The sequence below is a fragment of the Petaurus breviceps genome, unplaced genomic scaffold (assembly GCF_028583685.1).
Source record: "Petaurus breviceps papuanus isolate PSGF00001 unplaced genomic scaffold, PetGlider_PUasm1.0 37, whole genome shotgun sequence".
Classification (NCBI taxonomy): Eukaryota; Metazoa; Chordata; class Mammalia; order Diprotodontia; family Petauridae; genus Petaurus; species Petaurus breviceps.
The window spans coordinates 105,209,784-105,234,398 of record NW_027186296.1 but is presented as its reverse complement, the minus strand read 5'-3'; the positions used below and the strand labels follow the sequence as shown (position 1 = coordinate 105,234,398).

Sequence of the window (24,615 nt, the reverse complement as noted above, 5' to 3'; positions counted from 1 at the left end):
CTTTCTTTCTTTCTTTCTTTCTTTCTTTCTTTCTTTCTCTTTATCCCTAACACTCAGTACAGACAGTACTTGTCACATACTAAAAGTGCTCAGTAAAAGCTTGGTGATATATTAGCTACTTCCTTGAGTTTTGTCAATTTAGGACATAACCTCATAGGTTTAGGGTGGCAAGGAAACTTCAAGGCCATCTGGCATAACTCATTTTACAGATGAAGCAACTGAGACTTGAGAGAGGTTAGTAAGAGCTAGGAATCATCAGAGGCAAAATTGAAACTGGGTTTTCAGGTCATCAGGTTTAATACTTGATAGGCTACATTAGGCTACTTTCAAGATTTAAAAATGTTCTGGTCTCTTACATGAAGGAATGTCTATAATCACATTTTTTTTTCTATTCCAAATATTTCAGTAAGAGTTCTTTGCAAGGCATTTAAAACACCAGTTTGTGAGAATAAACTCTGTTGGAGAGAGAGAATATAAAGGCAGGTAGACACAGAGCTGAGGAATTTTCTAGGTTTGGGGAAGGATCTGAAAGTTCACTGTTTTCTGATAAGCCTTATGCTGCTCTGTAATCTTGTATTTTTTTCTTTTCTGTCAAAAATCTCTCTAACTTGGTATCTAGGTTTATGCAACTTCTTAAAATAAGTAAGATGATTTGGAATATATTTACACCTGAAAGGTGGACCTTGGGAGAGATAGCAATGACAAATTTCTGATGGAGACTTCGCCAAAGAGCACAGTTGATGGTCAGAGGACTAGTTACCAGTAGCAAGTGTCTGGCCAGCTGTTTAAGGAAAACCACTCACTTGCTTCTGCTGCAGCATAAACAGAACTGTGCCTGGGGTGATGTTAACTCCAAGTCTCATTACATGCTGGCTGAAGGACTTTTTTGCCATAACTTAACAACTTTCTAGGAACATCCTTGGTTCTAGGAACATACCTAGGCATTTTGTAAATCTTTACCAATTGAGTTCCTCCACTCTTATCAATACCAATTGGCTTTGAGATAATGGCAGGAATATTCTCTTTCTCTTTTCTTTCAATCCTGATTTTTATTGTAGCATATTTCTGCTTGTACATGGCTCTTGGGGAATGTGTCACATATCTACTGATCATATGGGCCAAGACAGAGTTCCAGTTGCTATGCTTTTAAGGCTTCTTCACATTTTCAGCCACATTTTCCTTTTTATTTTTCTGGTCCTTTGGGTTTTTTTTTGTCCACCATTTTTTGAGAGAAGGGAAACTATAATGATCTTAATATATTAAAAAAAAAAAAAGAATTTTTTTTTACATTTGTCTCCTCATTTCCTTTTTTAAAAACTAGTTTTCTCATTAAAACATCCTTTCTTCCTTTTCCTTTTAGGTAGATTGAGCATTCATTTTTGCTTCTTTTCTTGAAATACCTACTGTTCCTTTCAATTGTTTTGGCTACTGATTTTTGCATAGCTATTTTGTTTCTCCTCCAATTTCCAGTATAGTAATTACAGGCTTAGTTCCATTTGACTAATAATTATTAAGAACCTCTTTGGGCAAGGTACTGTCCTTTGCAAAGGTTAGGTCATTAATTGTTTTTTTTTTATTTTTCTTAAAATTTAAATTCCTTGATTAGGGGCTCATTCCAATTTTTTAAAACTATATTTAATGAAGGGGTCAGTCAGACTAGATCTCCAAGGCCCCTTTTAGCTTTGACATTCTGTGATTCTAATGTGATAAAATTTCCCCTTAATATCCTCATCTTGCACATCAGTCATGTTTCTTATTTAAATTTAATAGTAGGTTTGGAAATTTGTGATCCTCAAACATATTCTGTTCTTCTCATATTAAAAACAACATAACCTTAGCTCAACCCAGTCTGGTCTTCTGGATACTATTTAGCCTCTCTTGTTCCTTTCTCTGTCAGACTTTTGAATGTGTAGTTTATAACAGCTGCCTCCATTTCAAATTCACCCACTCCCTCCCTCCTTAACCTCCTGCAATCTGCCTTCCTCCCCCCACCATTCTATGGAAATGGCACTCTCAAAGGTCACCGATAAGGTCCTTCTTGCCAAGCCCAAGAACCTTTTTTTCTCGTTCCTCATCATCCATAACTTCTCTGCAGCATCTGACATTGTCCATCACCTCCTTTTTGTTGAATCTCTCTTTCTTCAGTTTCTATGACAATGAGCTTCCCTGAGTCTCCTTCAGACTCCCAATATGAGCCAATAGTGGGGTGCAGCTGTTGAAAGACATAACTCAAATCTTATACTTCCAGTTCTTCAAAAGATGTTATTGATTTCATCTAGGTAGTACTCTCTCCACCAGTTATCTAGGGAAATCACCAAATGCATAGAATTCTGTCTTTTTCAACAATAACATTATAGGGAAAAAATCCTAGAATACAAATTCAGTTTCAGTTCAACTAACATATTAAGCACTGTGCTAGGCATGGGGTACACAAAACCTAGATTTTCTAGGTTTCATGAGCAGCACAAAGAACAGTTAGAGTAGAGCTACCCATGGTCCAGAAACCTATCCATACAGCCTATGATTGAATTTGTCAGCTTCAGTACTGTTCCAAATTACAGCCTCTCCTAACATTAGCAGATGGTTTGATGAGCTGTTGTCTTTCTTACCTTCCCTCCCAATTTATATTGCCTGGAGGTCAGACTTCTTAAGATGAATAACTATAAATTTAGCTAAACTGGTCTTCAGATGAGTTTGCAGCTGGTTCCATGATTGAATCTTTTCTACCTTTTTAGAAATTATTGGGACTTGAAATAACATTCAAGAACCCAGGGTCACCTCTATCCATGATGAGCCACTGGAGTAAGAATGAAATGGACAAATTTAGTCATAGATCGTATTAATGAAGCATTGGTCTCCAGATTGTGGGGAGGCTTAGTTTGATTTGACTTGGTTGCTCAGATAGTGTCTAGAACATATTTTTAAAATTTTAGTTTTCTATTCCCAGTGCCTAGTATGTGCCTTCCACATCACATAGTAGGAAGGCATGAATTCAAGTCCTCCCTCAGACAACTAAGTAGTTCATTGTTTCTGGGAAAATCACTTACTACCTCAACCTCAGTTACCACATTTGTAAAAAGAGGGGGTAACAAGAGCTTCTAACCCTTGGGGTTGTGTGAATCAAGTGAGATAATATATGGAAAGCATTTTAAAAATATGAATGTGCTACATACATTAGTTTTTGTTGTTATTATTGCCATTAAATGTTGACTAAGAGAAAATTGACTTTGCATTATTTGATTCTTTTAATGTTTCATAAAAGATAGAATTCTCTAGATTTTTTCCCTTAAATGCTTCCTAGATTTTTACAAAGTTGCCATAAGGAGTCCATAGTACCTAGAAAGACAGCTTGGTAGAGGAAGAACATTTATCTTAGTATCAGATCTCCACCACTTACTAATTGGTTATGTGACTTTAGGTACGGCATTTCACCTTTCAGAGTCTCAGTTTCATCATCTGTAAAAGAGGGATAGAAATGTGATGATGATTGATGATGATGATACTGCCATGACTGTTTCACAAGGTGACATAATGGATATAAAAGTATTCTGTCAACTGCCAAAGGTTATATAGACAGAAGATATGAGGAAGATGGTGATGATGAAAACAAGCTTTCATACAGATGAATTTGACTGTGGTCTGTATACCAAGACTTCCCCTGAGGCCACAAAACCTCCAGACTGGAGGTTTATTCCAGAGATGGAATAATGAGAGAGGCAAAAAGAGAGGCTAATGCAGGGAGGCTTTTTGCTAAATACCCTTTCCCTAACCTTAAAAACTTCATTCTCTTCTCAGTCTATCCTTCTTGTTTAGTTGGGTCTGAATCTTTGTGACCCCTATAGCACACCAGGCCCTTCTATCCTCTGCTATCTCTCTATGTCCATGTTCTTTGTTTCCATGATACTATTTATCCATCTCATCTTCTGCCTTTTTATTTTGGTTTCAATATTTTCCAACCCATCCTTCAAAGTTACACTCAAGACATACATTTTCCAGGAAGCCTTCACTGATTTCTGCCTTCCTCCCTGCCAGAGACAATTTCGTCTTATATCCCCTCTTGCTGTCTTATTTGGCTTTACTTTGTTGGTGTTGTTCAGCAATGGTGGATGCCATCTGGAGTTTACTTGGCAAAGATACTAGAGGGGTTTCCATTTCCTTCTCCAGCTCATTTTACAGATGAGGAAACTGAGGCAAACAGGATTAGGTGACTTGCCCAGGGTCACCCAGCTAGTAAATATCTGAAATCAGATTTGAACTCAGAAAGATGAGTCTTCAAAGGGGTAGAGTCAAGATGGTGGCATAAAAGCAGGAAATTCTGTGAGGTCCCCCCATAACCACCTCAAATACCTATAAAATATGACTATAAACAATTTTAGAGCTACAGAACCCACAAAGTGACAGAGAGAAACAAATCTCCTGCTGAAGACGGCTCAGCAGGCAGACAGGAAGGGTCCATTATAGCATGCTGGGAGCAGAGTGCAGTCCCACTTGAACCACACAGTTTTGGCCTCAGGGTGACCCTGACCAGCAGTGTCCAGAGCAGACTTCAGGAGAGTGAATAACTAGCAGCTATGGAGGTTTCCAAACTCCTCAACCCATAAACACCAAAGAGCAAGTAAAAGGTCAGTCAGGAACCCTGTTGGAAAGGAAGGGCATGGTCCAGCCCCTGACTGCCCTCTCCTCCCACCCCCTCCCCCTTGAGAGGTGGCTGAGTTGCAGTGGTTGCAACTGCTTCCTCGTGAGGCTACCTTCAGAGCTCCTGGCCTGCAGATCATAGGGGGACCAAGCGACCATTCAGAGGGTAATTGCTCTTACTTTAATCTGCTTGGATCTGGATCACTATCTTGGGTGGAGGTCTCAGGGTGTGTGGCCAGTGAACCAGAGCTTGTGCAGGCTGCAGAGAGGGTGCCCTCCTAATAGCTTTGGCAGCTGCAAAAAACCCAGCAATTTGGGACAAAGCTCTCTCCATTTTGTAAGCAGAGTTCTACCCTGGCAAAGAGCTCAAAAGTCAAGTAATTGGCTGGCAACATGAGGAAGCAAAGCAAGAACAGCAATAAAACCTTAGTTTCCTTTTTTGGGGACAAAAAGGATCAAAGCATGGAAAGGGAGGAAGACAATGAAGTCAGAACTTCTGCATCAAAAGCTTCCAAGAAAAATACGAGTTGGATACAGACCATAGAGGAGCTTAAGAAGGATTTTGAAAACCAAATAAGAGAAGTGGAGGAAAAATTGGGAAGAGAAATGAGAATGGTGCAAGAAAATCATGAAAATAGAGTCAAAACCTGGCTGAAGAAAATAACACCTTAAAAAATAGACTAACTCAAATGGCAAATAACCGAAAAAGCCAATGAGAAGAAGAATGCCTTAAAAAGCCAAATTTTCCATATGGAAAAGGAATTTCAAAAGCTCTCTGAAAAGAATAATTCCTTCAGAATTAGATTGGAGCAAATGGAAGCTAATGACTCTGTGAGAAATTGATACTATAAAACAGATTCAAACAAATGAAAAAAATAGAAAGTAATGTAAAATATCTCATTGGGAAAACCACTGACCTGGAAAATAGATCTAGGGTAGATAATTTTAAAATGATTGGACTACCTGAAAGCCATTATAAAAAAAAAGAGCCTAGAAATCATCCTTCAAGAAATTCTCAAGGAAAATTGCCCTGATATTTTAGGACCAGAGGGCAAAATAGAAATTGAAAGAATTCACCAATTACCTCTTTAAAAAGATCCCAAAAAGAAAACTCCTAGAAATATCATAGCCAAATTCCAGAGTTCCCAGGTCAAGGAGAAAATATTACAAGTATCCAGGAAGGAACAGTTTTACTATTGTGAAAACGCAATCAGGATAACACAGGATTTAGCAGCTTCTGCACTGAGGGACTGAAGGGTTTAGAATATGAGATTTCAGAGGCCAAAGGAACTAGGATTAAAACCAAGAATCACCTACCCAGCAAAACTGAGTACAATGTTTCAGGGGAAAAATATGGTAATTCAATGAAATAGAGGACTTTCAAGCATTCTTGCTGAAAAAACCAGAGGGATTTGACATTCCAATACAAGAAGCAAGAGAAGCATGAGAACGTAAACAGGGAAAAGAAATCATAAGGAACTTATTGAAGTGGAACTATTTGCATTCGTACATGGAAAATTATAATTGTAACTCATGAGACTTTCCTCAGTATGAGGATAGTTGAAGGGGATATATATGTATATATAGGTATACATACATATATGTGTTTATATAGGAGGGTATATGTGTGTATAAACACACATGCAAATGTGTGTATATATGTGTACATGTATACATAGATAGAAGCTCAGGATCAGTTGAATAGGAAAGGATATCTAAAAATAAAATTAAGAGGGGAGAGAGGAATATAATGAGAGGAGACAGGGAGAGATAGAATAGGGTAAATTATCTCATATAAAAGAGGCAATGAGAAAAACTATTACAATGGAGGGGAAGAACAGGAAGGCAAAAGGCAATGAGTCAATCTTACTCTCATTGAATTTGAATTAAGGAGGGAATAACATACACACTAAATTGGGTATCTTCCCCTACAGGAAAATAGGGGGGAAGGGGATAAGAGGGAGGATAGAAGGGAGGGCAGATTGGGGCGGGGCTAGTTAGAAGCACACACTTTTGAAAAGGGACAGGGTCAAAGTAGAAAATATAGTCAGTCTTTCACAGTATATCTACTATGGAAATGTTTTGTATAACTACAAAAAAGAAAAAAAAGGAAGATGAGTCTTCCTGACTCCAGGCCTGGCACTCTAATTGCCACCTGGCTTTGCTTACACACATGCAAATATAAATGTTTCATCATTCTGGCTTGATTATTGGCATCTGGAGGGCAAGGACAATATCTTACAATTCCTCTGACCCCCTTTTAATGCCCAGCACAATGGCTAACAAACATGTATTAAATATATAAATCAAACCATCTCTCTGGCCCTGAAGTTCAGATGCCTCTTTATTTATCTTCAGATTCAGAGGATAGTTTTTAAGCATTTACTTTGTACAGAGCATGAACATAATATTTTTGAAGGAAGCACTGTAGTTACTGATGTAGGTTATTATTATTTAATTTGATTCCCACTACTGTTATTTGGGTAGCATAAATATTATCATTTCCATTTTAAAGATAAAGAAAGTAGGACTCATTAAGGGGTCATTGACTTACATAGCATTGTAATTTTAGTAAGTGATAGAGGCTAAGAACTATAGGATTTTGAATAGGAAGAGATTTGGAGCACTATCTGATATGTAACCTCTTCATTTTACAGATGAGGAAACTGAGAGCTCAAGCCTAGGTTTTTTGATTCACCATTTCCCCTCCAATGGGTAATTATAAAACCTCTGTTAAGACAAATAGAGACTTCTTGGTTAAGAACAACAACAAAATATTTTAACACAAATGAGTAGAGATTTTTGTTGAGCCTAGTGTCTAGCAGCAGTAAAGGTCCTGAGATGGAAGAAGGACAGAGCCCAGAACTCCCTGATAATTTTAGAGTCCTAGGTTGTTAGAGTTGGAGGGATCCTTAGAAATCAACTAATCCAACCTCATCACATTAGAAAAAGAGAAAATGAAATCCACAGAGATGGTATGACTTTCCCAAGGTCTCATAGTGAATCATGTCAAGAATTGGCAGCATATCAAATAAAATTAAGTTGAGGTTTTCTTTATAGAGCTGTTGTTCAGTCATTTTAGTCATATCCAACTCTTTGTGGCCCCATTTGGGGTTTTCTTGGCACAACTACTAGAGTGGTTTGCCATTTCCTTCTCCAGCTCAAAAATGCAGATGAGGAAACTGAGGTAAACTGGGTTAAGTGACTTGTCCAGGGTCACCCATCTACTATGTTTCCCCGATAATAAGACACTGTCTTATTAATTTTTTTGGACAAAAACACCAGAGGGCTTATTTTCAGGGGAGGGCTTATTTTAATGAACATCGACAGCAATTTTAATAAACAGGTAAATGTGAACAAAAAAAATGTACCTTTATTCAATAAGCAAATCACTGGGGAAGAACAGGATGACGCGCTCACTGCTGCAGCTCTGATTGGATGCAGCTCGGAGCACGGTGTGCGTTTCACCCGGGGAGGGGGGAACGGTGCATACAGAGGGTATCGTAATGTAGTGTGTAGTGCAGGGGATCACCTTCACTACAGTAGCAATCTCAATAGGGCTTATTTTCGGGGGAGGGCTTATTTTAGAGGAATCTTACACAGTAAGGGGAGGGCTTATTTTCGGGATAGGTCTTATTATCGGGGAAACACGGTAGTAAGTGTCTGAGGCCAAATTTGAACTCAGGAAGATGAGTCTTTTTGGTTTCAGGAAGTTGGTGGAATTTGTCTTTCTGTCCTTTTCCCATTTCCTCTCTTTCCAGGAAAAGATCAGGAGTAGTAAAGAGTGATAACAGCCTTTAGGGTTACTGCCCCCAGGTGTATTCATGTTTCAGACCTTCAAGCTAAAGGAAAGAAAGATGCTTCAACAATGATATTTTAGTCCCCATCTTTCAACAAGAGGGAAGTTTTATGAGGTAGTTGACTTTCTTATTGTCTCCTCATATCTCAACTGTGGTCACTTAACAGGGAGGTCAGTCTGAGCATACAGCTAAATTTTGATTGTCAGTGGGAAACACACAGTAATATCCTAGGGACTTCTTGACATTTCCTCCCTGAAATTATTTTAGTGAAGAAGCTGCAGAACACGTGTCTTCTACATACTCCACTCAAACTCCCAGGGAGCCTTCATTTTGTTGTAATGTCAACTCTCTCAAAGTCTGTGTTCACAAACATAAGCTCTACCAGGTCAGTCAATCAGCACCCAGTGGGTGCAAGGAACTGGGGATATGCAAGGACCAAAATGTCCTCAAGGAAGTTACATTCTACATCCTACCAAAGTGAAAAACCTTTGAGACAGTGACAGATTGTCCCCATAACTGAATACCAGCCCTCCCTGCTAAGTTCAGAGAAGCTCATTTTTAAGTTAAGCTGCCAGGTGATTTTTCCCACCTCATCCAGAGCTAATCACAAACATTCATGACTATCATATGTAACCTGCTGGATAGAATGATATCTTCAGAATTTGCAAGACTTTGGGTGCAAATCGTGTCTCTCACATATACTGGCTACATGACTCTTGGAAGAGCATTTATTATCTCAGTCCTCTTCTGTACTCTCATCTCCACACCAGTGATTTTAGACAGTAGCTTGTAGAAAAGTTGCAGCTCTGTGGTGGTAGTGGAAATTTCCTACTAGAGAGTTCCCTACACCAATGAAATCACAAGTCTAATAAACCTTTCCTCCTCAGAAGAATGATGGTCTCCATTGGTAAAGAGAGCATTCACATGGATGAAATAAAATTCTTGTAATATAGAGGTATTTCTTGTGTGTGTGTGTGTGTGTGTGTGTGTGTGTGTGTGTGTGTGTGTGTAAGAGGAAGAGCTAACCACCAGCAAGAAGTCTCCTGATGTGTGAATCTTTTCTGAGCCAATTCATTTGAAGAAGGTCAGACCTGGAAAGGATCACAGATAAGCAAGACATCTTTGACAGTTACACATTGAATTTGTGTATATTTTTAGAGAAGAGCAGGCTGTATGTAATAGAGTTTCAGAGTTTCCCATACATTACTCTTTCTCTATTGTACTATTTTTATGGAAATGCATGTTTCATTTGGTGTTTAAGTTCAGAAAAAAAAAATTAAAGAGAATAAGGTCAGACCTAAAAATTATTTTGGTTGTCATGTGTTTTAAGTCACCCAGTATGACCACCTTCACCCTCCTGGGGAAAATTATCCTGAAACAAAAACTAAGAGAACTTAAAAGTTCATAAGTCAGTCAATGGTGAAAAAAAAATTAATGTTACAATTTTTCATCATGACTCATTCCATACTGGCATATTCTAAGGATCAAGGGTCAAGGGAAGGTCCAGTAGTTTGTCAATAGTACTACCCTTATACTAGGGGTCTGTTGTTGTTGCTTGGTTGTATTAGACTCTTCAGGACCTCATGCATTACATGGTCTCTATAGTGGATTAAGGCAAACAGAGGTTAAGTGACTTACCTAATGTCACACAGCTAGTAAATTATCTGAGGTTGGATTTGAACTCAGGTCTTCCTGACTCCAGCTTAGCACTCTATCCACTAAATCATCTAGCAACTCCTACATGGAATCTTTATGCACTTAGTGTCTAGGCTGTCAAAATCTACAGATTCTATCACTTTTTAAAATTTTTTTTAATTTATTTCTATTTTTTTCATTTTTCAAATGCTTTATTAATTTCTGGTTTACATCTTTCATTTCCGCCAGATTTTGAGTTACAAATTTTCTCCCCATTTTTCCCCTACCCATTGCCCCAAAATAGCAGTCCCACAGGATATCCCCTCCTCCAATCTGCTCTCTCCCATATTTTCTCCCATACCTCTTTCGACTTTTCCAGTAGGGCATGGTGGATCTCTATGCCCCAGTGCCTGTATATCTTATTTCCCAATTACATGTAAAATAGTATTAATAATAATAATAATATATATATATATTTATATTTAAACATTTGATATTAAAACTTTGAATTCCTGATTCATTCCCTTCCTCCCTTGTCACCCACCCTTACTGGGAAGATAAGCAGTTCAGTATAGGTTGTACATGTGTAGCTAATGCAAAACATTAACATAGTAGATGTATTGTAAAAGACTGACTATATTTCCCTCCCTCCTATCCCATCTCCCACTTGTTCTATTCTCTACTTTGATCCTGTACCTTTTAAAAAGTAGGGGCTTCCAACTTCCCTCCCCCCCAGCCTGTCCTCCATTCCATCATCCCCCCCCTCTCATCCCCTTCCCCCCTACTTTCCTGTAGGGTGAGATACCCTATTTAGTGTGTATTTCATTCCTTCCCCAAGCCTAATTCAATGAGAATAAGGTTGACCCATTCCCTTTTGCCTTCCTATTCTTCCCCTCCATTTAAGTATTTTCCCTTGCCTCTTCTATATGAGATAGTTTACCCCATTCTGTCTCTCCCCATCTCCTCTCATTATATTCCTCTCTCACCTCTTAATTTCACCTTTTAAGTATCATCTCTTCCTGTTAAATTGGTCCTGTGCCCTCTATCTATGTATACCTGTAAACATATGTACACACATTCACATATGTATTCATATGCCCACATACCCTCATTTATAGACATATATATGCATATATATATATTTCTATTTCCTTCAACTATTTTCATACTGAGAAAAGTTTCATCAGTTACAATTATTGTTTTTCCATGTAGTAATGTAAATAGTTCAACTTTGATAAGTTCCTTATGATTTCTTTTCCCTGTTTACCTTCTCATGCTTCTCTTGCTTCTTCTATCTGAATGTCAAATTTTCTACTCAACTCTGTTTTTTCCATCAAGAATGCTTGAAAGTCTTCTGTTCCACTGAATGACCCCTGAAACATGATACTCAGTTTTCCTGGGTAGGTGATTCTTGGTTTTAATACCAGCTCCTTTGACCTCTGGAATATCACATTCCAAGCCCTTCGATTCCTCAGTGTAGAAGCTGCCAGAACCTGGGTTATCCTGATTGTGTTTCCACAATATTCAAATTGTTTCTTCCTGGATGCTTGTAATATTCTCTCCTTGATCTTGGAATTTCAGAACCAGGCTATAATATTTCTAGGAGTTTTCTTTTGGGGATCTTTTTCAGGAGGTGATCGGTGGATTTTTTCAACCTTTATTTTGCCCTCTGGTTCTAAAACATCAGGGAAGTTTTCCTTGAGAATTTCTTGGAGGATGATTTCTAGGTTCTTTCTTTGATCATGGCTTTCAGGTAGTCCAATCATTTTTAAATTATCTCCCCTGGTTCTATTTTCCAGGTCAGTGGTTTTTCCAGTGAGATATTTCACATTGCCTTGTATTCTTTCATTTGTTTGAATCTGTTTAACAGCATCTTGATTTCTCATAAAGTCATTAGCTTCCATTTGCTCCAATCTAATTCTGAAGCAATTATTCTCCTCAGTGAGTTTTTGAGATTATTTTTCCATCTGGAAAATTTGGCTTTTTAAGTCATTCTTCTCCTCGTTGCCTTTTTGAGCCTCTTTTGCCATTTGAGTTAGTCTGTTTTTTAAGTTGTGATTTTCCTCAGTCAGGCTGTTGACTCTCATTTCATAATTTTCTTGCATCGTTCTCATTTCTCTTCCCAATTTTTCCTCCACTTCTCTTATCTTCTTCTTAAGGTCCTCTATGGCCTGTAACCAGCTCGTATTTTCCTTTGATGCTTTTGGTGCAGGAGTTCGGACTTCACTGTCTTCCTCCTGTTCCATGCTTTGCTCCTTTTTGTCCCCAAAATAGGAGTCTAATGTTGGAATCTTCTGTTTGCTTTGCTTCCTTTGCCTGGTCATGCCACTCAATTACTTGACTTTTGGGCTTTTTGCCACAGTAGGACTCTGCTACCAGACAGGGGAGCTTCGTACCAAATGCTGGGGTTTTCTCAGCTGCTGAAGGTATTAATTGGATGCCCTTGCTGAAGCCTCCACATGCTCTGGCAAGCTGGACATACACCCTAGGACCTCTACCCTAGACCACAATCCAGATCCAAGCAGGTTAAAGCAAGAGCGATTACCCCTCAGACTGGTGCTTGGTCCCCCTACACTCTGCAGGCCAAGAGCTGAAGCTGCCACGTGGGGACAACTGCGTAGCCTGGCAGCGGCTTCTCACTCTGGGGGCAAAAGTCAACACACTCCCAACTACTGGGTCCCAAAGTCTGCACTGCACTGACCTCTCACTTTGTCCTTCATATCTATGTGTTGATAATTCTGGAGACACACAGATGCTGGTGATCTGGAGTCCCTCCAGCTAGTGGCTGGTCAAGCTTGCCCTGGGGCTAAAACCTCTGGCTCACATGAGCATGGGCTCAACTCCCAGAATGCTTCTCTGGCTGCTTGCTGCTGGCCTGCTGGGCTGTCCTCAGTTGGAGGTTAGCTTCTCTGTGTCATTTTGTGGGTTCTGTAGCTCCAAAGCTTGTTCAGAGTCCCCTTTTACACGAATTGGGGAAGGTGAAAGCCAGAGCTGCATGGAGGTCCTGCTTCTACTCCACCATCTTGACTCCCGATTCTATCAGTTTTAAATCCCATACAGACTCCTTCTCAGAACATGCTATTTCTTCGGGTTTTCTTGCTTAATTCTCACTGAAATCTTTCCATACCACTGTGCTACATTTTTCAGATTTGTCTGACTAGACAGATTCCAGCCTGAGGCTACTTGCTTCTAAATAACAACTTCCAGTAGAGTTAATGAAATTGTATATCACAGCCTCCAGGCTCACTCTCTCAGCTCACACTGGCATTCGCAGGTCCCAGATGGACCACTGCTACTTCAGGTTCTAGGAATAAACCTGTAGGTGACTGATAAGAATAAAAGCTAGCATCTATATGCTGCTTTAAGATCACTTAAGTGCTCTGTATTGTTTCATTTGATCCTCATAATAGCCCTTTGAGGTTGGGGCTATTATTATCATTCCCATTTTACAGATGAGGAAAGTGAGTCAGACATAGCTTAAGTGACTTGTCCAGGGTCACATATCTAGTAGGTTTCTGAGGATGGATTTGTACTCCAGGCCCAGCTCTCTATCTACCATATCACCTGGTTAACGCTATTGACTATTCCTAACATTCTACCTCACGAGCCCCCACCGACATTATCGTCATTAAGTCAGAAGATTCAGCTACTTTTTAGAAAGGACATTAACAAAAATGATATAGGAAGTATAGTAGTTACAAAGCGTTACACCTCCCTGACCTCCACCTGGAACATACTCTCCCACAAATACACATAGACTCAGAGGACAGGGAAGGCACAAACTTCAGAGTACAGCGGTAATGAGGCACATGTATAGGGAATGCACATGGCTAACACAGCTCAGAATTCTGGAACAAAAGGGATTCGATGCCCTTTCTTTGTCCAGGGAGTTTTCACAAAGTTCGCTGTGGGCAGAAGGCTGGTGTTGGGGAGGAATGAGCTACTTTGTGGTTCTGCTGGTCCAGCTGACTACAGAGCACATTATCTCACTCAGCTGGATGGTTGGCTCTGAGGGGCTTGTTTCCTGGCATGGATGGGCTCTCTGCTGCACGGCTGGTCTGATTTAGTTAGGGAGGGGCCTGGCAGGCTCCTCTGGGTACAGCTGTGTTGGCTGGTCTGATCTGCTGGATGCTGTAGCTTTACTTTTCATTTTGTGCATTTGAAGTCCTCACTTCCTGGAGCCTTAGGTCTGGTTGGATGTTACCACGCTCTTTCTTCTGGTGTATTACTGTGTTCTTTTAAAGTATAGTATGACTAAAGGGCAGAAATCCTTGACCCAAATTTAACAGAAGCTTCTTCAGCTTTGCTCCCTCGGGGCTTCAGCTCAAAGGTTTATGAACTCCTAGGCAGGAGGTGGCAGAGATATAGCCTCTCCTTTTCAATAGTTCTTCCTGGATGAGAGAGCTAGGTTCCTTTGGGGAAGGACCCTATCCTAAATTAGAGTAACCATCCGATCATAATTCCTCTTGGGTCTTTTGCAAAATGAGAGTTGAGGGTCAAAGATACTGAGGCAGTCTATGTTCTAGGGGAAAGTTCACTGTCTCTGCTGGCCTTTCTATATTCATTTGAGTCTTCCAAAGCCTCATAACTTTCCTGAGGTGTGAAATACTTCATTTGTACCTGAAATGACCTTTCCCTTACATTTCCTGATTTCTCTCTTTGTTCTTAAGTCCAGTACCTTTCTGAAGGCTAAGGAGGGCATTCCCTTCCATATAGACCCTTGTTTCTGGGACAGAATACCAAACTTTGGAATCCGGAAGACTTGTGTTCAAACCCTGCTTCTAACATTTATTACCTGTGTGACAATGGTCAAGTCACTCTCCTGGATCTCAGTTTCTTAATCCGTATTAAGAGGGGTAGTTTAGTTGGTTCTTGACTGGTTGATTCCTGCCCCTGTTCCTTTCCTTCCCCTCCCCCCTTCTTTATAAGACTGCATCAACCAGAGCAGGGGAAAATCAGTTAGCCAAGGGTCCCTGAGTCCCTCCGTAGGTGGTGGTTACATTGTGGGAGGTATGCCCAAATGTCAGGAGATTGGGGAGGGAACCTTCCCATTCTGCTATAAGTAGGGTTTTCAGCCTTACTGTATCCCAAACTTCTGACAAGATCCTCTTTACTTTTCCCTGAATTATTAATCTATAATCATAAAAACACAGTAGAATCCATTTATCTAAAGAACCATTCCCAACAATTTACATAGAATGAGACTGGGGGCAGAGGCAGCAGATCTAATTTTCTATGTAGGCACAGATTACAACTTCCTAATCCTATTTTGCTCTTAACCTCCTGGTTTAATGGCACCCATAGTGCTAGAAGCATGCAGTTCTTTAACATATAGAATCTGGGAACCTTTTTTTGCCCAGACACTGTATTTAAAAGTTTGTATTTTTATTTTTAGAGGTAAAATCCTAACATATCACTCCAGAGAGGTGCCAAAAGTATCCACCATATGTAATTAATAGGAAATATTTATATGATAAGTATTAAACACTAGAATTATAAAACCTACAGAATCACTGTATATTTTTATTTGAGTCAAAATGTTAAGAATTATACCACACAGAGTAGAAAGAATGCAATCTGCACTTTGAGGGAAAATAGGCTTTCATTAGAACCCTTGTGTTGCTTTCAATACTAACTCTAGTCTTAAATGTCATCAAGCATAACTTTATTTATCTCGATTTCTGAATGCAATAAAGAAAATATTTGAAGTTAATCAAATAAAACAATTTGAGCTTTAGAATCCCAGAATCTCAGACCTGAAAGGAACATTGGCCAATATCCTAGTCCAATCCCTTACCTAATGCAGGGAATATCTCTCTAACAAATGCAACCTATGTTTGAACACTCCCCCCCCCCCCAGTAATGAGAGTTAACTTCTTCAAAAAGGTGACCCTAGTACAGCATTTAATATTATTAGAATGTTTCTTCTAATGAGCCAATATATACTTCCCTATTGTCCATTGGTCCAAGCTTTTTTTCTCCTCTGGCACTGGAAAGTATAAGAGAATTCTTCTGCTACCTGACAGCACTTCCAGTGTTAGGAGACAGATATCATGGGCTTCTCTAGGCCAAACATGTTCTTTTCCTTCAGTGGATTCCCATATGATATTTAATGATTAATACTTCTTTAGAAGGCTTTAAGGGTCAGATTCTCCTGTGTTTGAGAAAGCACTTTAACTCTTTTTGGTCTAACTAAATGATACCCCCCTCTCTCTATCTTGCTCCCAGTGCCATTATAAGCACCCTTGGAGCACAGAATCTCATGAACGAAAGGGTTTTATCTGAATTCAGAATTAGACCAAGTATATACATACACACACACACACATACATATATTTAACATGGCTAAATAACTGTGCTTGTGGGGGGGGGTCTTTAAGGATTATACAGTTTTTCAAGGTGAATGGAGAAGGCTTTATAAGGAGAAATACTTACACCTCTCTCTCTTGAGATGAGATTGCAGCTGTCTAGGATAGTGAAGAGTGTAGAAGGGGGAAGCTTAGAACATTTTCTGCTTAATGGAATCCTTTAGGACATGGTAAAGCAAGGTATCCAGGAATGAAAAAGAAAATTGAAGGAGTTTTTGTGTTCAGATTATCAAATGCTCCCAGCCATCCAGATATTTTTCCCTTAGGAGGCAAATAAGCTAGTTTGATAATATAGATCCAAAGATATGGCTAGACTTGATCTGACCTCAACTGTTACCTTGGTGATCTTTTGTTGTTTAATCATTTCAGTCATATCCAACTCTTCATGACCCCATTTGGGGTTTTCTTAGGGTGGTTTGCCATTTCCTTCTTTAGCTCAATTTACAGACAAGGAACTGAGGTGAACAGGGTTAAATGACTTGTCTGGGGTCACACAACTATTAAGTGTCTGAGGCCAAATTTGAACTCAGGAAGATGAGTCTTCCTGACTGCAGGCCTGGAACTCTATCCATTGAGCTACCTAGCTGCCCATTGTGGTCTTATTCAACAATATAAGTAGTTGCTGGAACAGAACAGTCCATGAACATGTGAATCCTTTTTCCTACATTTCAACCACAATGCTGACACCAAAGGAGAAAGTCCTAGAATACCAAGGATACTGGTGCCCTATACCTTTTAGCCTCCCCCAGTCTTTCCCCCCTCATAATAGAGGTCATCATGACATCTATTGACTATTACTAAATGCATTCTAACCATTAAGTTGAGTAGTTATTTCCACTAAACAACTGTTGAAGTAGCCCATGTGCTGGGCTTTGGGGGTGGGCTGCCCTCCAGGAAGCCTGAGACCAGCATGATTTCTAATACTTGGTTGTAGTCTAGTGAAAACTCCTAGCAGGAAATTCTGCAAGGAGAAATAGACAAGAGAGGGTGACAGGGTCAGCTCCTACCTTTTCAAAGGCAGAAGCTAGGCCTAGTGGCAGAGGGTAAAGCTTAATTCCAGGCACCTGACCTACAAGTATAACTGCAGTGACACCCAAACTATGGAGGGGACAGTACCACACTGAGCCTGCTTACCCCATCTAAGAGTGTGGGAGGGGAGAAACTTGGCAGTAGCAATTTTAATAACAAAATTATTCAAATCCTAAGTGTCTTTGCTAAGACAGAGGGAGAAATTTTAAAAGGGCACAGATTTCCCATGCTTTTGAAAATCTCTTTCTGACAAATGCTAGTAGATTCCCAGACAAAAGAAAAAAAAGTTTCACAAAAAGATAAAGTATAGTAATGAAGTTCAAGAAAAATCTGATTCATTAGATGGATCAATAGTTAATTAACTTGTGGGATACCTTGAAGGATCATTTTCCCAAAACCTTTGAATCTGTCTTTAACCTCTCTTGCTAAGGATTTTACTTTTATTGGGAGCGGGGCCTAGTTAAAAGTAAATTCAAGAGATTTATCAATTAATTTGAATTAACCAAAGACTTCTTCCTTCTCTTAGTCTGATCATCACTTTAATAGAGTCAAGGCATGGACTGCTCTCAACTGGAAAAATCAAGACCCCTTTGTCTTTGTCTAGTCTCTGACCTAATTCCATTTTGAGTGAGAACAGATTTTTTCCCTTGAACTTTGATTTATTATTAGATATGGGCTTGGCTTTGAAAAGGACCTAAAAAGGATTTTTAGGATAGGATGCTGATTGAGAATTGACAAGGTTTTCTATTTATGTGGGACCAAGGACTTCAGACAAAGTACTGTCCTAGTATTACTTTGTAATATCGATCCTAATGGAGTGGGTGTCATTACTCTTCTACAATATGATACTCTAAAATGCAAAAGAAAAAGGTTATAACTAAGAATAAATTCCCTGCAAAATTTAATATAATTTTATATGGGAAAAATAGATCTTTAATAGAATAGAGGATCTTCTAGCATTTCTGATCAAATAATAAGAGATGGGTGCTTTTGTGGGAACATAAATACAGGATAAAGAGGAACCTAGAAAAGAAAATACATTTGAGTTGGCTATCACTAAATGATGATAAAGTGCTTATATTCTCATAGAAAGAGAAGAGACAAGTGTCCCACTAGAATTCTGCTATCTTTGAGGGTCACAGAAGGAGTAAAGAAAGACAAATACTAGTCCTGAGGGTGGTTATATTATGTTTTGTTGGTTATAAGAGAGGGTAGGGGAAAGGGGGAGAAATATATTAGGTAATAAATGAGAAAGAAGAGGAAAGGACTTACTACTTCTCTTTACTGAGGTGTACCAGAAGAATACACAAACAACAAACATGGAGGAGAGGATGAGTGTGGATGAACATTTCTTAAATCTCATCATTATTTGAAACAGGCAAATGTGAGATGAACACACATACACACACAGTTTGGTGTGGAAATATATAATAGATAAATGTAACCAAAAAAGATAAATTAAGAGAAGTTAAGAAATTGAATAGAATTTTAGAAAAGCTAGATGTGCAAAGTCTCTGGTGAATAATGAATTGGAATCAAAGAATATTCATGTTTCTCATCTGTGCACAGTACTGTTAAAATTGAATATGTATTAGGGCATAAAGGCCTCATCAAATGTAATAGAATAGAAATATTAAACACATTCTTTATTAACTAAGGGGCAATGAAATTGAAATTTTAATCAATAAAGTAAATTTGAACAAAGGATTCAAATTTAAAGGGAGGCTAAATAATATAATCCTAAAGGATACTGTGGGTCAAAGAACAAATTATATAAGTAATATAATTTTATTGAAGAAACTATTAATGATGAAATACACTAAAACTTTTGAGATGCAGTCAAAGCAGTTATTAGGGGAAAATGTCTATTTCTAAGCACTCTCGTCAAATGCTTTCTAGAGATAAGGAACAGATCATTGAACTGGGCAAAAAAGAATAAAAAAAGGTTTTAAAATCCCCCAACTACACACAAAAATAGAGATTATGAAGATCAAATTAGAGGGAAACAAAAATGAAGCAAAAAAAATTGAATTGATAAAGAACAGAAACTAATAAAATTGATAAAACATTAAGTAAGCTGATAAAAAGAAAGGAAAACCAAATTACCATACTAAAAAATGACAAATCAAAATTTATGATATGTGAAGAAGAAATAATGGAAATTATATGAAACTATTTGGTCAAACATGCCAAAAAATTGATAACATAAATGTTATGTATAATTATTTGCAACAACATTAAACACTCAAAACTGCGAAACAAAAAAATAATGGAGAATTTAAATAACCCAGTCTCAAGGAAAAAAAATTGAACTCAAGTAAACTCAATAAGACTAGGACCAGATGGATTTACAAGTGAATCTTGCCAAAATTTAAAGAACAATTAACTCTGAAATTGCATCATTGCTTATAAAAATAGAGAAAGAAGACACTCTACTAAACTTTTATAACAAGAATAGAGTCTTGATATTTAAACCAGGGAAAGATAGAAAAGCATAGAAACTATTGACCATTATCTTTACTCAATATTCATGCAACAATTGAATTAAAAATGAGCAACAGCTACATATTTAAAGTGATCGTTTGCTATGATTGTTACATAGCATATATTGAGTTGTATAATATATAGTATATATTAGGTTGGATTTATACTGGGAACATAGGTTTGGTTCAATTTCAAGAAAATGGCAAATAGACTATATTAATAACAAAAATTTTTTATACCACAAAATTATATCAACAGATGTGGATTTAAAAACTTAACAAAATACCTCTATTTATGTGAAAAAATTTTAAATGGAGGAATAAATGAACCCTGTTTTGTAAATGGTAAAACTATCTAAAATCAAGGCATAGCATTATCTTAATTTTTATGTTCTTAATTTTTAAAAATATGACTTATTGTGTCTTAGTAAATTCTATCAAGGGAATAAAAGAAATGTCATTCTAGTGTTATACTTTTCCCAATATTAAGTCTCTGAAAGTAGAATCTATATGTAATTTGTGAATAAGCTACCTTATATGATAATTATAGCATTATTAATAGAGAAATACTAGAGGTTTTTCAATTAAGATGAGGAATACAGAGAGATTATCCATTATCACCACTATTATTTGATGTAGAAATGTAATGAAGGGTATCTTCTCATCTATTTTGTTTATTGATATGACATTTTGTGTTTAAGTTATACATGTATTTGGAGTTTGTTATGATATCATTGTGAGATACGAATCTACATTTAATTCCTACCAGATTACTTTCCAAATTTCTATGAGTTTTGTCAAAGTGCACTGCTCCCCTCCCTCCAAATAGTTCTAGTCCTTGGATTTGTTGGACACCATATAGAATTGCTTTGGGTTCTTAGGTATTTAATCTGTCCCACTGATCAATGGTGCAAATTGATTACATTGGTAGGAGACTTCTTGAAAAGAGGGAGAATGATGATCTCTTCTGAGAATTGTGACCATGAGGAGAGAAAGATGGCCTGGGGTTGCATGGAGGTGACCGTGACCAGGAGGATGGATAGTACCTGATGCCAATTAAGTTGTGGATCATAAGAATCTTAAGAATCAGAACTTAAGAGACTTAAGAATCAGAAAGATGAGCCACAAATACTAGTAGGATCAGTTTTTAATCTGTAATACCAAGTCTGTCTCACTGGAGATTTCAAATCCCTCCCTCCCTTTGATCACCCCCTGCCCCATCACACACACACACACACACACACACACACACACACACACGCACTTGCACATACACACAACACATGCACATGCACATACATACACACACAGAGACACTTCCATCTTTCTGATTTATGAGTGTTGGAGTGAAGGGGGATGAGTTTGTATGTTTTTGGAAATGTATGCTGATATACTTTCCCTTGTTGTTTTATTATTCATTTCCATTCTGATGAACTATACTATCATTTGAATACTATGCATGACCTGGACCTATAGTATAGAGAGCTACTTAACATCTAGATCTAACAACTTTAGATATTCCCAGATTTTTTTTTTAAACTCAGTTCATTCTAGAGACCCAAAGAGATAAGAAACCATTTAACGTCCTCATGTTTGAACTCGATTCCGGGAAGGTACAGAACAGGCTGCAGACTCCCTTTTTTTCTCATTGCTTGTGCTGATTGTCCTGGGAAGCTGATGGCATTGTTTGGAGGTTGGTGCAGAGAGGTGGTTGTTGTGTCATATCTTCAGCGCCATTTTTAACTTTTCCTCAGGGGCTCTTGCATTAGCCACACTCCCTCTTTTTCCTACCTTTTACCTCCCATAAATCAAGTTAATTCAACCTCCAGTAATCTCTTTTCTTTTAACCTGTTTGTAAGTTGGGGACTATCTGTGCTTTCATCCTATCTTATTTTGATATAATTACAAACGTAATTACAAACCAGCTCTCAAGCCAGTTTACCACATTATTAGAGTTTACCACATCTAATGCTACTAAATACAGGGGAAAATGAAAAAAACCCAAACACCTAAAAGGAGCTGAATTGGTCAGAGTTCTCTTATTGTATACTCATTTTTGAGGGTTTATTTTATTTTTGCAATCTATAAAATCCCTAAGGAAAGAGATGGCAGAGTTTTAATTTTTTTTATTTTACATAGTATTCAGCTAGAGTTGATGATGAATTTTTAAAGTAGATTTTTGGACATGCTTCCTTTGTATTGGTAGCCTCGGAACTTAAAGAGGCTCCATTTGTCATAGACTTTTGCTGTGATCTGAATCTTCTGAAATTCCAGATGATTGTTCTCTTCCATTTTGAAAGTTTGGTACAGTCTAATAAAGAAATTGCTTTCATTTCACCCCCAAAGATGAAGCTGTTAAAATGAATTCATTGCAGCTGACAATATAACTAGTGAAGAAATAAGTGGAGGCTTGATATGATCATCACAAAAACCTTGGTGCACATAATATAGATCAACTCTCTAGTCCTCTCTACATGAACCATAGAACTGTACCGAGGTTTTAAAGAGAATCCCATTAGACTCTACTGTGCTATAGAGGGACAGCTAGGTGGTGTCACAGTGCATAGTGTGCAGGACCGAAAGTCAGAAAGACTCATCATTCTGAGTTCAAATCTGGCCTCAGACACTTAGTAGCTGTGTGACCCTGGGCAAGTCACTTAACCTGTTGCCTCAGTTTCCTCATCTGTAAAATGAGCTGGAGAAGGAAATGGCAAACCACTCCTGTGTCTCTGCCAAGAAAACTCCAAAAGGGTTCATGCAGAGTCAGACAAAACTGAAAACAATTCAATATCAACAACAACAACAATACTATAGAGGGTTATGCTTCAGGAAGGGAAAACCCTTGAGCCCAATGAATTTGATTTGGTTGAGTATGAATCCTACAGATGATAGGAAATGGGTGATATTTATTCTTCCTTCTGCAGCCATTCATTTACGTGGTCACTGCATTTTTTTTCAGGTACCTCGGAATAACAAGACCTCTGACATACCCGGTGAGACAGAATGGCAAATGTATGGCCAAAATGATCCTTTCCGTGTGGCTCCTCTCTGCCTCGATCACTTTACCTCCTCTCTTTGGCTGGGCCCAGAATGTCAACGATGATAAAGTTTGCTTAATCAGCCAGGATTTTGGCTACACAATTTACTCCACTGCAGTTGCGTTTTACATCCCCATGTCCGTGATGCTTTTCATGTACTACCAGATTTACAAGGCTGCGAAGAGGAGTGCTGCTAAACACAAATTTACCGGGTTTCCCCGGGTTGAAGAAAATAACGAAGGTGTCATTTCGGTCAATGGCATGGTAAAGCTCCATAAGGATCCCGAAGAGTGTGCCAACTTTTCCAGACTCCTTAAACAGGAGAGGAAAAATATCTCCATCTTTAAAAGAGAGCAGAAAGCAGCCACCACCCTTGGGATTATTGTAGGGGCCTTCACGGTATGTTGGCTACCATTCTTCATCCTCTCGACAGCAAGGCCGTTTATCTGTGGGACTTCCTGTAGCTGCATCCCATTGTGGATGGAGAGGACATTCCTGTGGCTAGGTTATGCAAACTCCCTCATTAACCCTTTTATATATGCCTTCTTCAATCGAGACCTGAGGACCACCTACCGCAACCTGCTCCAGTGCCGATACAGGAACATCAACCGGAAACTCTCAGCCGCGGGGATGCACGAGGCTCTGAAGCTGGCTGAGAGACCTGAGTTTGTGCTGTAAGGTCATTTGTCATTCTTTTCATCCTTTGTGCCCTTTTGTGTTGCCTAAACCACGTTTATTGTCTTCTAAGTGTTTCAGATCTCATCTGCCATCCCCCATCGTGTTCAGTACATCTTCAAAAGCCAAATTAGATGAAAGAAACTGGATAAATTTGTGAAGCAGCAAAAAGAGTGCTGGATTTGGATTCAATTCCTGATTCTGCAACTTAACTAACCCTAACTCTAACCAGGGATAAGTCACCTAAGCTTTAGTCACCTAAACTTTCTGGGTCCCAGTTTCCTAATCTGAAAAATGAGAGACAGACCAGACAATCTCTAATACTCATTCTAGTCTGTAGCTCTATGACACCATGTTTTATGGAAGGAAGCAATTTAATTTTCTAACAGCTTGCCGCAGAGCTGATAGACCAAAGAGGAAAGTTTCCACCCAGATGAATAAGACCAGGAATTTTGATGAATGTTTCCCCTTATCACCCTGTGACCAAGAAATCGTGCTTCAGGCTTTAGCTGTCACTCCCCTTTGTTTACAGCATTCTATATTTTGCTAAATATCCTGGAGGACTATATCTGTAACAGCCAAAATTTTCCATGAGGTAGGGAGGTACAGGGTTTCTTCAAGTGTTTCTGGATCGGTCTCTGTGTATTTGGCCTCCAAGGACTATCAGCCAGAAAGTGAATTATTTATAAGCTCCCTATTGCTAGGACCTTCCCCCCCCCAACCTTATTCCCTTTTTATAACTGAAGGTAGTTAATATATACTTTTTAAATATATATAGGCTGGGGCAGCTAGGTGGCACAGTGGATAGAGCATTGGCCCTGAAGTCAGGAGGTCTAGAATTCAAATGTGATCTCAGACATTTACTAGCTGTGTAATTCTGGGCAAGTCACTTAACCTCCAAAACTACACACACACACACACACACACACACACACACACACACACACACACA

At 38.6% G+C, this 24,615-nt stretch overlaps 1 protein-coding gene across 2 annotated transcripts in view; it reads left to right on the top strand.

Annotated features, from left to right (window-relative positions):
• HTR7 (5-hydroxytryptamine receptor 7) overlaps window positions 1-24,615 on the top strand; it is a 95,457-nt gene that overhangs the window by 58,405 nt on the left and 12,437 nt on the right. Inside the window, exon 2 of one of the 2 annotated variants that reach the window (XM_069099199.1) lies at window positions 22,910-23,662. In XM_069099199.1, coding sequence (XP_068955300.1) covers window positions 22,910-23,662 — 753 coding nt within the window. Of the gene's footprint in view, window positions 1-22,909; window positions 23,668-24,615 lie in introns of both variants that reach the window. The other variant, XM_069099200.1, reaches the window with a different exon arrangement.